Source organism: Equus caballus, chromosome 15 (assembly GCF_041296265.1).
Source record: "Equus caballus isolate H_3958 breed thoroughbred chromosome 15, TB-T2T, whole genome shotgun sequence".
Lineage (NCBI taxonomy): Eukaryota > Metazoa > Chordata > Mammalia > Perissodactyla > Equidae > Equus > Equus caballus.
The window spans coordinates 54,685,388-54,700,131 of NC_091698.1; the positions used below are offsets into that span (position 1 = coordinate 54,685,388).

At 48.1% G+C, this 14,744-nt stretch overlaps 1 protein-coding gene and 1 non-coding gene across 4 annotated transcripts in view; both read left to right on the forward strand.

Annotated features, from left to right (window-relative positions):
* Positions 1-1,439: 1,439 nt before the first annotated feature.
* The window catches only part of LOC138917684 (OTU domain-containing protein 6A-like), a 36,101-nt gene continuing 22,796 nt past the window's right edge, over positions 1,440-14,744 (forward strand). For 2 of the 3 annotated variants that reach the window (XM_070235426.1, XM_070235425.1), the window contains exon 1: positions 1,440-3,789. In XM_070235426.1, the coding sequence (XP_070091527.1) occupies positions 2,964-3,789 (826 nt within the window). In that variant the 5' untranslated portion in view covers positions 1,440-2,963. Of the gene's footprint in view, positions 3,790-4,137; positions 5,436-14,744 lie in introns of those variants that run through there. The other variant, XM_070235427.1, reaches the window with a different exon arrangement.
* MIR9148 (microRNA mir-9148) lies at positions 2,804-2,928 on the forward strand. Its single transcript, NR_128220.1, has one exon. It is a non-coding gene; the product is annotated as a microRNA mir-9148 (primary transcript).

Sequence of the window (14,744 nt, forward strand, 5' to 3'; positions counted from 1 at the left end):
GCACCATGCAGAGCCAGGCTCATTATCTGAACCGTGCCCCCAACTCTCCCTCAGCTCCATTGGTCAAAGACAAACAGATGTCCTGGGCCTCCCTACCACCCAGGACCTCTCTACTGCCCTGGACTCAAAGCCTTTGTTTTTCATTTCATTAGGTTGGAAAAGAACAGTCTAGCTGCCTCCCTGGGGACTCCTGCCACATGCCTCAGTGGCCTAGACAGCTTCGTCCCCAACAAGTGTGACTGGTGACCACTGGCCAAGATCCTTGTCCCACAGGGGAAGTGCAGACAGGTGCCCATGATCAACAGATCCTGCCAAAGATGTCCAGTGCTAATTGCCTCTCCCCAGCCTGGCCAAGTCAGAGAGCATGCAAAATGCCTGAGCTAGGCCTACAGCAACTCTGGTCTGCCCACACCGGCTGGTTCCGGGGTGCCCTGTGGGTAGACTCTTCCTCCTGCAATTGCTGCTGCTTGCTATTGCTACTGCTATCCTGGTCAGGACCCAGGCCTGCGGACTGCTGCTGTCAAGCTGGTGGCTGAGCGATTTCATGTGTCTGCAGCAAGCATGAGCTCCTTCTTCCAGCTTTCTGTGTGGAAAATGCAGCAATCCCCATGAAACTCAACACTGCACAGAGGGGGCAGGTTTCAGAGTACCAGCTCTGGAGTCTGCCTAACCTTTCTCTCTGAGGGAACAGTCTTTGCCAGAACTTCAAACCTCAGTGAAGACTGATTTCTATGCAGGTCCAGTGTGGAAAGCTCAGGAGACAGGACTTCATTTAACACCTAGCTAAGAGAAATGCTTAGAGGTTGACAGCATTTCAGGTCAAGTGTCCAAAGTTTGCCAAAAGAGTCACCAAAGATATCTGGGTGGAGAGGGGAATGTTTGCTAACATGCAGATTCCTGGGCCCCACCCCCAGATCTTCTAGTTCTGAACCTCTAGGGAATGGGGGTCCAGAAATCTGCCTAATTAACAAGCTCCTCATCCCCTACCTCCAGGTAATTCTTGTGCTCACTGAAGTTTGCAAAGCATTACCTGCCTGGTCCAATAGCAATAAAATCAACATGCTTCATTTTCCTAAAGCAGGAAACTCATTTCTGTCCCAGGGTCCAGATTTCAACAAAGTAAAAGAGTCACAATCATTAAACTACCTCCATGTGAGTGCCATGGTTGTGTATTTATCTCCAGAAACCCAGTGCATGGATGCACATGCTTTGGTATGTGAGTGGGGGATGGTCTTTGCACTTGAAGGAGGTGATAGTGGAAGATGCAAAGGAGGAGAATAGAAGAGGATAATGGGGAAGACAGGGGGTCTCCAGTGGACTGTTGCCGAAAGGCAAACTGAAAGCCCACAACCCCTCAGCCTGCAGGGTCATGGGAAAGATAAAGACTGAGGAGGGGCCTCACTGAAATATAAATCACACGCCACAGCAGGGCTGGATCTCAAAAACATAATATTGAGTGAAAAGAAAGCATCACAGAAGAATAACACAGTAGATTCCATTTACATGAATTTCTTTTTAAGTACCAAAAGCAAATATATTGTACAGGAATGCATACCTAGGTGGTAACACTGTGAAGGAAACAAAGAAATGACACACTGAAATTCAAGACGGCAGTCCCCTGGGCTGCCTCTGGGAGAGAGGCAAGGAGATGTTTTGGAGAGAGGGGACCACAGGGGACCTCAAAGGTACCAATAAGTTTCCACTTCTTAAGCAGGTAGTGGGTACTCAAGTGTGGTTACAAGTATATAATACATATCATTTTGCATGTAAGATATACTGAGGTTGTTTTTTGGTTTTTTTTACTGAGGAGGATTCACCCTGAGCTAACATTCATTGCCAATCTTCCTCTTTTTGCTTGAGGAAGATTTGCCCTGAGCTAACATTGTGCCAATCTTCCTCTATTTTGTATGTGGGTCACTGAAACTGCATGGCGGCCACCAAATGGTGTAGGTCTGCACTGGGGAACTGAACCCGGGCCACCAAAGCAGAGTGCACCAAGCTTAACCACTAGGCCATGGGGCCAGCCCCAAGCTTTTAAACATATATATGAAACAATGAGCAGCACGAATAAAATAAACATGACTTGTTCATCAAATTCTGAAGTACTAGGAAAAGGTGGCACCTGCTGGAACTTGCGGCAGGTATGGTTTGATCAAATAAAAGGAAGTCTCATTTACCAAGGGGACTATGAATGTTCAGTACTTGCTACTCACTGATCTCACCTCCAGGACAGGGATGGGCAGTGAAGTCTTAGACATCTGACTAGGAGAGGAAGCGCAGTGTCTCGTGCCCAGGGCTGCAGGGCCGGCGGCTGAGAGTCCTGTAGCAGAAGCAGGGTCCTGTGGATGTGTGGGCCCATGCTAGGGTCAGCAAATCCAAAAGGGGCAAAATGGGAAGGGGGAACCAAGACTGGGAGCCAAGCAAGTGGGGCAAAGAGAAAGGGGGTGATCTGAAGGGGCCAGACTGTAGGAATTCTCTGAGCTGAAGTTGGGCCCTTTCTGGGAGTAACGCGGATCAGGTCTGTGGCAAAGTGCTGGGGGTAGACCTGACATGAAGCAGACATCAGCCCCAAAGGTGACACCCGAGGAGCCCTAGATGGCCAATAACAGCCCCCCTGGGGCAGAGTCTAAGGTGGTCCCAGTAGCCACACGCCCTCAGAGACATAAGGGCCCTAGAAAGAAACCGTCCACCCTCCGGCTCAACGTAGAAATCCCTCCTCCATCCTGTCACACAGGTCCCCAGGCTCTGAGTATTCCAGTGGCTTAGGACCTCTTGAAGGATCCTGTCCCATTGCAAAAGTCACGCTTTACAGACTGCAGCGGCCAGGGGAGGCTGAGGACCCGTGGCCTGATCGCGGTTTGCGCCGTTAGCCTGAACAGCAGCCGGTACTTTAGCAGCCGCCAAACTTCCATTCTGGCCTGCCGTTAAATATCAGGAAAGATCGGCAGAAGGAGCACCAGCGGATGGTACGACGCCACCACCTCGAGAAGAAAGAGCTGCAGGCCCGACCCAGGAGCGACCGGAAAGGAAGGAAGCAGCTGCTCCTCGACGTGGCCGGTCTTGAGGCCACAACGGAGCCCAGGCACCAGCAGGAACTAGAGAAGCTCCAAAAGAATTTTCCTGATGACAGCAACCTCGATTCTGTCACTGAAGATCTTGCCAAGATGGATCTCGAGGCCCAGCCGCCCCGCCTCTCAAGGGCACAAAGAAGGCGCGAAAGACGGGGCGGCGTGAGAGGATCCGGGCCCAGCTTCGCCGTGACCAGGGAAAGAAGCTTACCGCCATCCTGGAGGCCACGACTCGAGAGATGGAGGAGATCCAGCTGGCGGCCACTGCACGTGCCGCGCCGTCCAAGACCAGCTGGTGTCCTTGGGAACGGGGAGCCCGCGGCGCCGCCCGCCGACGGCCTGAGGAAGCACGGCGGCGGCGACTTCCGGCCCTTCTTCAGCGACTCCGAAAACGGCGACGCCGACAGTCGCGACGACTTCCTGGGTTCCTGCGACATCGTGCGAGCGCGTCGTGGGGAGGCCCGCTCCGCCGAGGGCCTGTCGCGCGTCCTGCGGGCCCCCATCGAGGGGATCCAGGCCCACTCTCCCGTCCCCGTGCCGGGCAGGAGCACGCCAACACGCCGCGGCTCCTCCGCGCCCTGCGCTTCTCCCGACCCGGGGAGCGCCGCCCCGCGCCTCTTCCAGGCCCTTCTAGGCCCCATGGTGCTGCGCAGCCCGCCGCCAGTGCTGTCGCCGTCGCCGCCGCCGCCGCTGGAGCTGAAGCCGCCCCTGCGTCTCCTCAGTAGGCTCCATTATTTTCCCCCTTTGGTTTTCTGTTTTTTCTTCCTTCCCGCCCCGTCTTTCTGCGTCGTCGCCGTGTAGCCGCCTCTCGCTCCTTCCTCACTGCTTTCGCGGTGAGGGACCCGGGGCCCCTCACGAGGAAAATCCCTGTACTGTGCTCTCTGAGGACAGTAGGTTTGATAAGTTCTCACCACTTCTTACCCTGAAGGGCCTTTGCCTCCCTCATCCATGAGAATTGGTCATGTTGCAAATAACTGGGGGGTAAAAATTCAAACTTGGTTTGATGCATTCTTTTTTTTCTTTTCCTTTTTCTCCCCAAATCCCCCCAGTACATAGTTGTCTATCTTAGTTGCAGGTCCTTCTAGTTGAGGCATGTGGGACGCCGCCTCACCGTGGCCTGACGATCAGCGTCATGTCCGCGCCCAGGATCCGAACCCGTGACGCCCTTGGCCACTGCATTGGAGCGCTCGAACTCAACCACTCGGCCCGGGCGGCCCCTGATGCATTCTTAACTTGAGGAAAATCAGTTTAGCTCGGAATCTTCAGGTTGTGCCATTGAAGCCGGGTGCCTGAGGGGTACTGCAGATAGTAAAGCAATTTGCTGTTTTTTCCTGTTAACTTGAGGGGTGACTTGGTGTCTTGAGGATTTGTGAGCTCCTTCTGCGGAAGAAAGAGAACGCCCTCAGGGAGGTTCATCCCGCTGGCCGGCCCTCAGCAGCCTTGCCCCGGGAGTCAGCTTTCCCAGGGGCTTATGGGAAGTGACCCCTGTGTTTGCCGGAAGCTCCTCCCGGCCAGCCCCTAGCTCCATAAAACCCCGCTGCCTTCTGGTCTCCCGGAGGCGGCTTTGAGGGAACCCAGGCTCCCACCTACCCGTTTGGGCCAATGGGAACAAATCTTTCTCCGCCTTCAAGCCCTGATGTCTCAGGCTTTGGCTTACTGTGCGTGGGGCGCGTGAACTTGAGATTAAGAGGTCGGCTATCACCATGAATATATTGGATTCCTTAGATGGAGTTGGAGTTTATGTGATCGAAGTGCTTTATGAGTGCCTTTTGCTTAGTTCTTTGAAAAAAATATGTGTCGTGGACTGTTTCTCGGTTTGCTTTTTCTTAAACTGGGTTACTCAGGAGATGTCTCAAGTTACAAACAAGAGCTCCCCTGCTGCTTTGTTTTTTCTTTTCATAAAAACTTGTGTGGTTCCAAATTAATTTTAGTTGTTTGCAAAATTCTAAGTAATAGCATTTGTTAAATTTAGACATTTAATGTAAGTGTTAAATATAGGAAGTAAATTTATATAGACTGATAGGCTAGATAAAGTTTAAGATGTGAAAGATCTCAATTTCTTTTATTAAAGATAGGAAGGGATATGACTTTATTCAAGTAGTTGATCCATTTAATTATATCTGCAACTGGTATGAAGCAAAAAGAAAAACTGATATGTAGCTTAACTTACTATAGGGGGTCAGATCTGAACTAGTAAGTTCCCTTTATTCTCAGAGGCATAAAAGGGTAAGATTTTATTCAAGTTGTTGATCGCCTTTATTATATCTACAACTGGTATGACGTGTGAAAGGTGTGAATTTAGTAATTTTCCTTAATTCTTAGAGATAGAAAAGTATTAAAAAAGAGATTTTAAAAGGTAAAAAAAAAGTCATGCTTTTTTATCACGTTCTTTGTTGTGAGCCTTCTCTGCAAATTTCCCTGATGCGGTCACCTCTGCTCTCAGGAAAATGAGCCAAGTGACTCTTGGACTCACCAGATTAATAGGACTGTAGGTCCAAGCCAGTAAGCAGAGCCACTAGGGGGATGGTATAGTGAACACAGAGATGTGCCAACTTGACTTCCCCTCAGAGAAGGACATGCTGCAGTCAGCAGACAGCCTCCAGTTCCTCTGGGGTTGGCCAAGAGCTGCCTCATCATCAAGACCAGGCCCACATCCGACAACTGATCACAAGAAGGGTGTCTAAACGCTGGCCACTGCAGCCTACCCACCTACATATGGGCCATATAGGTTTGTGGGGTCCACTTTGTCAGGCTTGCATCTCAGCGTGATCACTCCCTCTGCCCAACCTTGCTTCGATTTCCTGACCTTCACAGGATTTATCCATAACAAATGTCCTGCTTGCCAAGTTCCAGCTCAGCACCTGCTTCCAGAGAGCCCTATCTGCTACAGAAGGGGAGACTTGACAACAGATTAAACCAAAGAGGAGGGGCCGGCCCTGTGGCTGAGTGGTTAAGTTTGCACGCTCTGCTGCGGCGGCCCAGGGTTGCACCGGTTCGGATCCTGGGCATGGATATGGCACCACTCGTCAGGCCATGCTGAGGCAGCATCCCACATGCCACAACTAGAAGGACCCACAACTAAGATATACAACTAAGTACTGGGGGGATTTGGGGAGATAAAGCAGAAAAGAAAAGAACAAAAGAAGATTGGCAACAGTTGTTCGGTCAGGTGCCAATCTTTAAAAAAAAATAAAAAACCAAAAAGGAGGTGGTTTGGGACCCACTAGCAAAGAAAAAAAATACTGCTTCCGTTTGCAGATACCTTATTCACGGCAGCCTTCACTAAGGGTCTGAGGTTTCCCTTAGAGCTCCTTCAAAGCAAACAGGAAAGGATTTTATTTAAGAGAAAATCCTCTGCAACTCTCCAACTCAGGCCTGTTGCTTCAATGAACAGTCCGGAATGGGCAAGACTGCAAACATGCTCAGCTCCCTGCCCCTCGTTGAGGTTGGAAGAGCTTCCCATGGGCCGTGCCCATCATCCCTCTTCTGTTCGTTGGTAAAAGAATGGGATTTGCCAGCACAAACCAGCAGAACAACCTGGCAGTTTCCACTACTTGAAAAGAGTTTCCTTTCAAGTTCAGTTTCCTTTCCTGGTCCCAGAATCTTTGAAAGCAGCAGATCTCTGGTTCCCCCTCTTCTGGACCCATAGTACTGATTGCTCTTGCCCCGCTTTGTGCAGTTAATTGTGCACTACTGTAGGACAGTTCTCAGGCTGCTGGCTGGCCTGGTTATTTACTTATCCCTTGCATTATTATTTTCTGCTAATGACAAAACAGCCAGCTCTTCCTGTGGGCTCCTCATCCAGATGTTTTATAGGACGAAGACTGTGCCAGGCCTCCTCCTAGCACCTCCTCCTTGGATGACTATTGAGTTAAATTACAAGGAGTGATTTTTAATCCTTTCTTTTAAAATGACGTTTATTATCATCAGCTCGTTTTTTCTGACTAAAAAAGAAATTCATTGTATTAGTTTCCTATTGTTGCTGTAACAAAGTACCACAAACTTAGTGGCCTGAAACAATACAAGTTTATTATCTTATAGTTCTGGAGTCAGAAGTCCAAAATGGTTCTCATTGAGCTAAAATTAAGGAGTCAGCAGGGCTGTGTTCCTTTTCTGGAGGCTCTGGGAAAGAACCTATTCTCCTGCGTTTGCCAGCTTCTAGGGGTCGCCGGCATTTCTGGGCTCATGGCCCCCTTCCATCTTCAACAGCTGATAGAGTCCTTCTCACAGGGCATCTCTCTTCTGCCTCCCTCTTCCACATTTAAAGGCCCCTGTGATTACACTGGGTCAGGTTATCCAGGATATCCAGATTATCCAAGATGATCTCCCCTTCTGCATGTCAGCTGATTAGCAACATCAATTCCATCAGCAAACTTAATGTATTTTGCTCTGTAACCTAACATATTCACTGACTCTGAGGATTAGGATGTGGACATCTTTGAGAGGTCATTAGTCTGTCTACAATGTATATGTTCATTGTAGAAAATTTAGAAATACAGAAAAAGCATAAATGAGAATATTTAAGCCACTTCCAATCCCTCTTCCCAGAGATCACTACCAACAGTTTAGTGACTATTCATCCAATCCTTTGTTCGGTGCTTATGTGTTTTTTTCCTTTGTAAACTAGGTTTGAATAATATTATATATATATAGAGTTTAGTAATTTTCCTTAATAATATGCATATATTTTCATGCTATTGAATGTTTTTGCTGTGTTTCATTTTCTAATGGCTATCTAGCATTCTACTATGTGGATATACTATAATTCATTTAACTAACTTAGTTAATTCTCTATTGTAAGACACATAATTTATCTCTGCCTTTTCTGTTTTTTTGCAAGGGAAGATTTGCCCTAAGCTAACATCTATTGCCGATCTTTCTCCTTTTGTCTTCTTTTTCTCCCACAAAGCCCCAGTATATAGTTGTGTATAGTTGTAAGTTCTTCTGGTTCTTCTGTGTGAGCCACTGCCACAGCATGGCTACTGACACACAAGTGGTGTGGTTCTGTGCCCAGGAACCAAACTTGGGCTGCCAAAGTGGAGCAAGCTGAATTTTAACCACTAGGCCATCAGGGCTGGCTCATCTCTACCTTTTCTTTATGTCTAGTAGCCCTGTGGGTAAATGTCCCTAAATCTACATCTTTGTACAAATTCTTAGGACACATTCCCTAAAGGTACCCCAAAGATTGGGTGACCACATCATTTATCCTCCCAAGCAGGACATTTTTGAGAATGAAGAAGGGAAATCTTAAAAATTAACAGTAACTAATAACTAACAATAAGCCAGGACTGACCTGGGCATGATACAGATTGCCAAACTGGCCTCCTGAAATGTTGCAATGATTCACACTCAACAGCAGGCTCCAGGTATCCTTGCTTGAAGCCCTTACCAAGATTGCCAGTCTTCCCCCACCCCCAGCACCAAGCCCATCTCTTCCTAAAACTGAAAACCACACCGAGGCAAATGCCATTCTAACTCTCACTGGAGAGGTGGCAGTGGCAGGCCTGTTTCTTATGTCAGGGAGAGGACAGCTAAGTCATTCTTTGCCCTGGTTGCCAATGACTTGACTCTGAGTGAGTCTGTTGTGGCTTCTGATCCAGGTATAGGCTGGATTAGCTTCAGGGCAGCAGTGACTGACCTGCCGTCTCTATCCACAGGCCCAGGGACAGGCTCAGCCAGAACAGGAACCTTTCCACAAGGCCTTTCCCAGGCCCAGGCAGGTGTGCCCGGAGAACCCTGTAACAAGACATATTACCTGAGCAAACTTACCTGACACACTTACCCAACAAACTTACCTGAGCAGGAGACACTAAACCCGAAGAGCCAAGGGCAAGAGCTTGGAGCTGCAGTCAGCCCGTTTCCTAACAGGCAGAATGGTACAAGGAAAAGGTTACACTGTCTCATCAGAGGACTTCCTCTTGGCTAGAACCCTCTGAAACCATTGACTGTCAACAATACACCCAAATAAAGCAGTTGCTGAAACCACAGAAACTAAAAGACTAAACTCATTGTGAAGATGTTTTCTAACATTCGATTGGGGAGGGTTTTTTTGGTATTTGTTTGTTTTTTTATTTTGGTAGAGATCGTTTGAATTTGGCCACTGACTGTACAAAACGCTGTCTGGGAGAAGACCCGGGCCCCTGCACCAGGCTGCCTTGCTCAGCTTCTGGAGATATAAATGGACATTGTGAATACAAACACTGAAAAAAAGGTATCAAGTCCTCAGGCTTCTTGCCGCAGCCATTTCTGACCTTCCCAGACAAGTAACCTGATGAAGCCAGTCACCTTGTCCACCTGGAGGCCACTCAAGAAACATTTGACTCATTCTCACTGACTCATATGCTGAAAAAGCAAAGCGAATGGGCCCTGATAGCAATCTAGTTTGGAGCAGTTTTACTTGTAAGCAACTGGCTCCCTGCCTATAGAGAATATAAGCCTGCCGAAATAAAGAAAAAAGCTTAGCACCCCTCTCCCCGCCCCAAATAATGTTCCAGGTGATATTTTGGCAGCACACCTGCAAACTGTGCTGTTTGTTAACCTGGAAAATGAGCAAAACACACCTGGGAACTGTACTCTGTTTATTAAGTGAGCAAGGGGCAGAGCAGGCGCTCCTGGAATATGAACTGGCTAATAACCAGATCTCTAAAATTTGGGTGTGCTCTCTGAAAGAATTGCTTTTTTTAAAAATTTCAACTGTGATGTCTTAGTGGAAATGTTCATTTGGAGATCTGGGCTATTTGATATAAGCAAAGGCAGAGTTGCGGCATCACTATTGGCCAGAGAAGGGAGCCTGACAATTTGGGGAAAGAAAACACTGGCCCAGACAGTGAAGTGTGTTGGATTTCTCACATCAAAAGTCAGCTTCTGGGGCCAGCCCGGTGGCACAGCAGTTAAGTTCCCACGTTCTGCTTCTGTGGCCCGGGGTTCGCCAGTTCGGATCCCGGGTGTAGACATGGCACCACTTGGTACTCCATGCTGTGGTAAGTGAGGGTTCTGAGGTCTCCTTTGTGTTTTAGCCTAAGGAAAAAGCAGTCAGTGGCTAGCGGATGGTGGGTGGAGCTTGCAGTATTTTTCTAAGATTTTTGTAGTGGAGGAATAAATCTCCAGAGATGGGGCAGGGCCCCAGGCTAATTCCAGGACTGTAGGATAAGGGCTATGAAAACATCACAAAGGTGACTTCAAAGCTCCTGCACGAATCTGCATGGGAAGGGGCCTGTGGAAGCTCAGATGTTAACTTTGTACGAAAGGCCCTCTTGCTGTCAGATGTATGTAGGTGTCCCACATATAAAGTGGAGGAAGATGGGCATGGATGTTAGCTCAGGGCCGGTCTTCCTCAGCAAAAAGAAGAGGACTGGCAGCAGTTAGCTCAGGGCTAGTCTTCCTCAAAAAAAAAAAAAAAGTCAGCTTCTGGGGCCAGCCTGGTAGCATAGTGGTTAAGTTGGCACACTCTGCTTCAGCGGCCTGGGGTTTGCCAGTTCAAATCCCAGGCACAGACCTGTGCACCACTCATCAAGCCATGCTGTGGCAGGCATCCAATGTATAAAATAGAGGAAGGTGGGCACAGATGTTAGCTCAGGTCTAATCTTCCTCAAAAAAAAAAAAAAAAAAAAAAAGGTCAGCTTCTGTATCCAGAAGGATAGGAGCCAGAAGGTCCTGAATTCAAACCTAGAGCAAGGCCTCTACACATGCTCTCTGGGCCCTCAGCAGGTAGATTTCTATAAAATATCTTTGAATGCTAAAGACAGGGATAAATGTCAGATCTATTCTTAGACCCTAGACTCTAGAACCCTAGATTATCTCATGTGTGTTATCCCCTATAGCTGCTTACCCTGGAGCCACAACCCCAAGAAGAGCCACACAGACAGCCTCAGGCCTTTGCAGCCTTTGCATTTGCAATTTCTTCTTTGCTCAGATACCCACTTGGCCTATTCCCTCACCTCGTTCAGGGCTCTGCACAAATGTCACCTGCTTATAAACGTTGTGCCTGATCAATTATCCTGTCTGAAATAGCCTTACAATTCCCCTGCTTGATTTTCCTTCATTACACCTGTTATAGTTGATCCTCCATATCCACGGATTCTGCATCTGCAGAGTCAACCAAACTCAGGCCAACTAAGGAACTTGGACATCCTTGGATTTTAGTATCCCCCAGGGGGTCCTGGACCTAATCACCTGTGGATTCCAAGGGACACCTGTACTACTTCCCATTATGTGATTATTTGCGTGCCTAATCTCTCTCTCCCTATTTGAAATGTAAGGTGCATGAATAGCGATGTTTTTATTTACACCCAAGTCCCCAAGTCTTAGGTCAGTGCCTGACACATAATAAGAGTACAATAAATATTTGTTGAATGAGTGAATGAATCTTAAAGTTAGTGTTGAGTCAAAGACCAATCAGCAGGCATTTCACCAGGCGAATATGGCCTCACCCGAGGGGTATATGGAAGAGGTGCAGAGTTTGGAGTGGCCTTGGGGATATGTTGGTGGGAGGTGCGGATAGCTAAGATCCACGGCTTGTGCCCCTGCGGTTGCAGACACCATGGGTGGACACAGCCCAGGGGCTTGTTCGTTCTGTTCGTTCCATGCCTCCTTCCTGGTTGACATCAGCTCTCATCAACCCCTGGCAGATCACAGCCTGGTAGAACTGGAAAAGTCTAGAGAAATCTTTTGACTGATGAGGAAACTGAAGCCCAGAGAGGCTTAAGTGCAGAGCTTGGGCCAGAACCCAGGTCTGTCTGACTCCCAGTCTACTGTTCTTTCCAAAATACAACACTGCCCTCAGAAATTCCTGAAGCCCTCTCTAGTGGGAGGAAATAATTTCGTGAAAATTGCTCTTTAAATCTTTAACCAGGGGCTGGCTCCGTGGCACAGTGGTTAAGGTCACCTGCTCCACTTCGGCGTCCTGGGGTTTGCCGATGTTTATCCTGGGTGCAGACCTATGCACCACTTGTCAAGCCATGCTGTGGCAGGCGTCCCACATATAAAGTAGAGGAAGATGGGCACGGATGTTAGCTCAGGGCCAGTCTTCCTCAGCAAAAAGAGGAGAATTGGCGGCAGATGTTAGCTCAGGGCTGATCTTCCTCAAAAAAAAAAAAATCTTTAACCAGTGGCCACTCTGAAGGTAGAAAGCAGGCTTTACACTATATTTCTTCTGACTTTTTATATTGCTCCATCAAATGACAACTCTGAAATTTCTACAACAGCATTGTTCAATAGAACTTTCTGCAACAACAGAAATATTCTATTTCTGTGCTGTCCAGTACAGTAGCCACATATGGAGCTGTTGAGCACTTGAAATGTGGCTAATGTACTGAGGAAGTGAATTTTAAATTTTACTTAATTTAACTAATTTACATTGAAGTACAAATAGCTGTATGTGGCTAGTGACTACTGCTTTGGACAATGTCATTCTAGAAACATGTATATAGAAATCTTACTCTCGAATATGGGGAGGAGAGGAGGAGAGGGAGAAAGCAAGTGAACGGTGCGGGACCTGGTTGTAATTCCTCCTCATAGCCACAAGATGGCACCATTGCTCAGAGTCTGTACTCTGAAAAGCAAATGGGGCTGGTATATCCTCTTCGGCTGGTTTGGTATTCCTGGCTCCCCTCCCTCTCTATCTCCCTTCCTTTCCATCGTCTATCTTCTTCCCCTCCCCATCTCCCCTTCCTCCCCCTCTCCCTCCCTTCTTTTTCAATCCTGAGTTACTCACTTTCTGTTGGATTCACCGATATGATAGCAGAGGCCCTCTTGTGAAGCTGAGAGCAACAAAGATCCCTGAGATTGGTATTTGGCTACATGAAGCACAGCGGTTGGCTCATTGGGTGTGACTGGAACGGCTGAGTCCACCTGCTTTTTCTTTTCTCTGGGCCCTGCAGTTACTGCCCTGGATCTGGCCCTGGGGCTTGGGAGGCCTTCAGGGACCATCTTGTTCACTCACTCTTCCTCTTACCATGTTCTCCCCACCTCACAAAAACACTTATCTTGGCAGCTCCTGCCCTTAGATCCGGTTCTAGGGCTCATCAGAATGTCTCTAGAGAAACTATAAACACATAGAGAATGTCTCCTGGTGAGGGTTCTGAGGTCTCTGTGTTTTAGCCTAAGGAAAAAGCAGTCAGTGGCTAGGGGATGGTGGGTGGAGCTTGCAGTGTTTTCCTAAGATTTTTGTAGTGGAGGAATAAATCTCCAGAGATGGGGCAGGGCCCCAGGCTAATTCCAGGACTGTAGGATAAGGGCTATGAAAACATCACAAAGGTGACTTCAAAGCTCCTGCACGAATCTGCATGGGAAGGGGCCTGTGGAAGCTCAGATGTTAACTTTGCACCAAAGGCCCTCTTGCTGTCAGATGGCCCTGCAGCTCTGCACACCCCTAGGGACCATCCCCTCTCAGTGAAGTCAGGATTCGACAGGGCCTGGAGGACAAAGACAGGGAGGGCAGAGCCCAGAAGTTGGGGTCTGGTTCTAACTGGCCTTAAGAGCTGAGGCCGATTTCATCTCTGCAAACTGAGTGATCATGGCAGGAGCTGACCCTGCTCCCGTCCACCTCCTCCCCAAACCTGGTCAAACACTGACACAGCTGTTTTGCAGGGAGTGGTGAGAATTACTAATGCTGGAAGGTCACTTAAGGTCATAATTACGACAATATTAATTTCTAAGGATTAAGTGACTCATTTATCTCTGATATATACAGGGATCAAAGAAGGGTATTTATAGTTTAGAAACAAACCTCCCATTCTTTCCCCTGCTGTAATATATAATAAAAAGCTCTGTCAAAATTGACTATAGTGGAACCGTTTTTAAATGGATTCAGAGCTGCCTTTCCAGAGAAACTGCTTTGCCGTCTTGAACCTTAGACTGGGCCAAACCTTTGGACTGGGCCAAAACAGCAATTGTTTTACAAGCAATTGTTTGAGAAGTAGCAGGAGAACAGACATCCTGATTAGAAAGACTGAGGATTGTGGACTTTCTGAAGAAAGAGTCAACAGTCAATCAATGTTTAGCCAAGACTAGCTCTCTGCCTCCAACTCAATTAAAATTCTTTGTACTACAATCTCTCTTCTTTGCCTTTAAAAGCCCCCAACTTGGCCTGGCCCGGTGGCGCCGTGGTTAAGTTTGCACATTCTGCTTCGGTGGCCTGGCGTTCCTTGGTTCAGATGCCTGGTGCAGACTGACACACCGCTTGTCAAGCCATGCTGATATGGGGTCAGTGAGCCAAGGAGTTGAAAGAAAGATTTCTTGGACTCTCAAGATCTGGCAGTAGTGCTCTTTTATTTAGAGAATAGTGTGGAATAGCATGGGGACAGGACCCATGGGCAGGCAGGCTGCTGCGTGGGGACAGGGCCCACGGGCAGGAGGAGCCGCTGCTGCTGCCCCCGCTACTGCTGCAAACCCGGGTGGAGAGTCAGGCTAAACTCAAGGCATAGGTATGCGAGCCATCTCTTTACAAGACAAAGGAAAGAACGTGTAAAAAAGGTAAAATGGTATCAGTGCAGGTGGGGTCTGGCCATTGGGTGGTCCCACAACTTTTAGATAAGAATCAAATCGGATTAAGTAAAGCCAGAAGCCACCACCCTAAATCAGTTACATGAAGTTGCCAGACAGTAACCAGCTTAAGTCCTTGCCTTCCCCATTAAGAGTTTCCAGAGATAAGGCCATCCTGCCTTCCTCCTGGTGCAG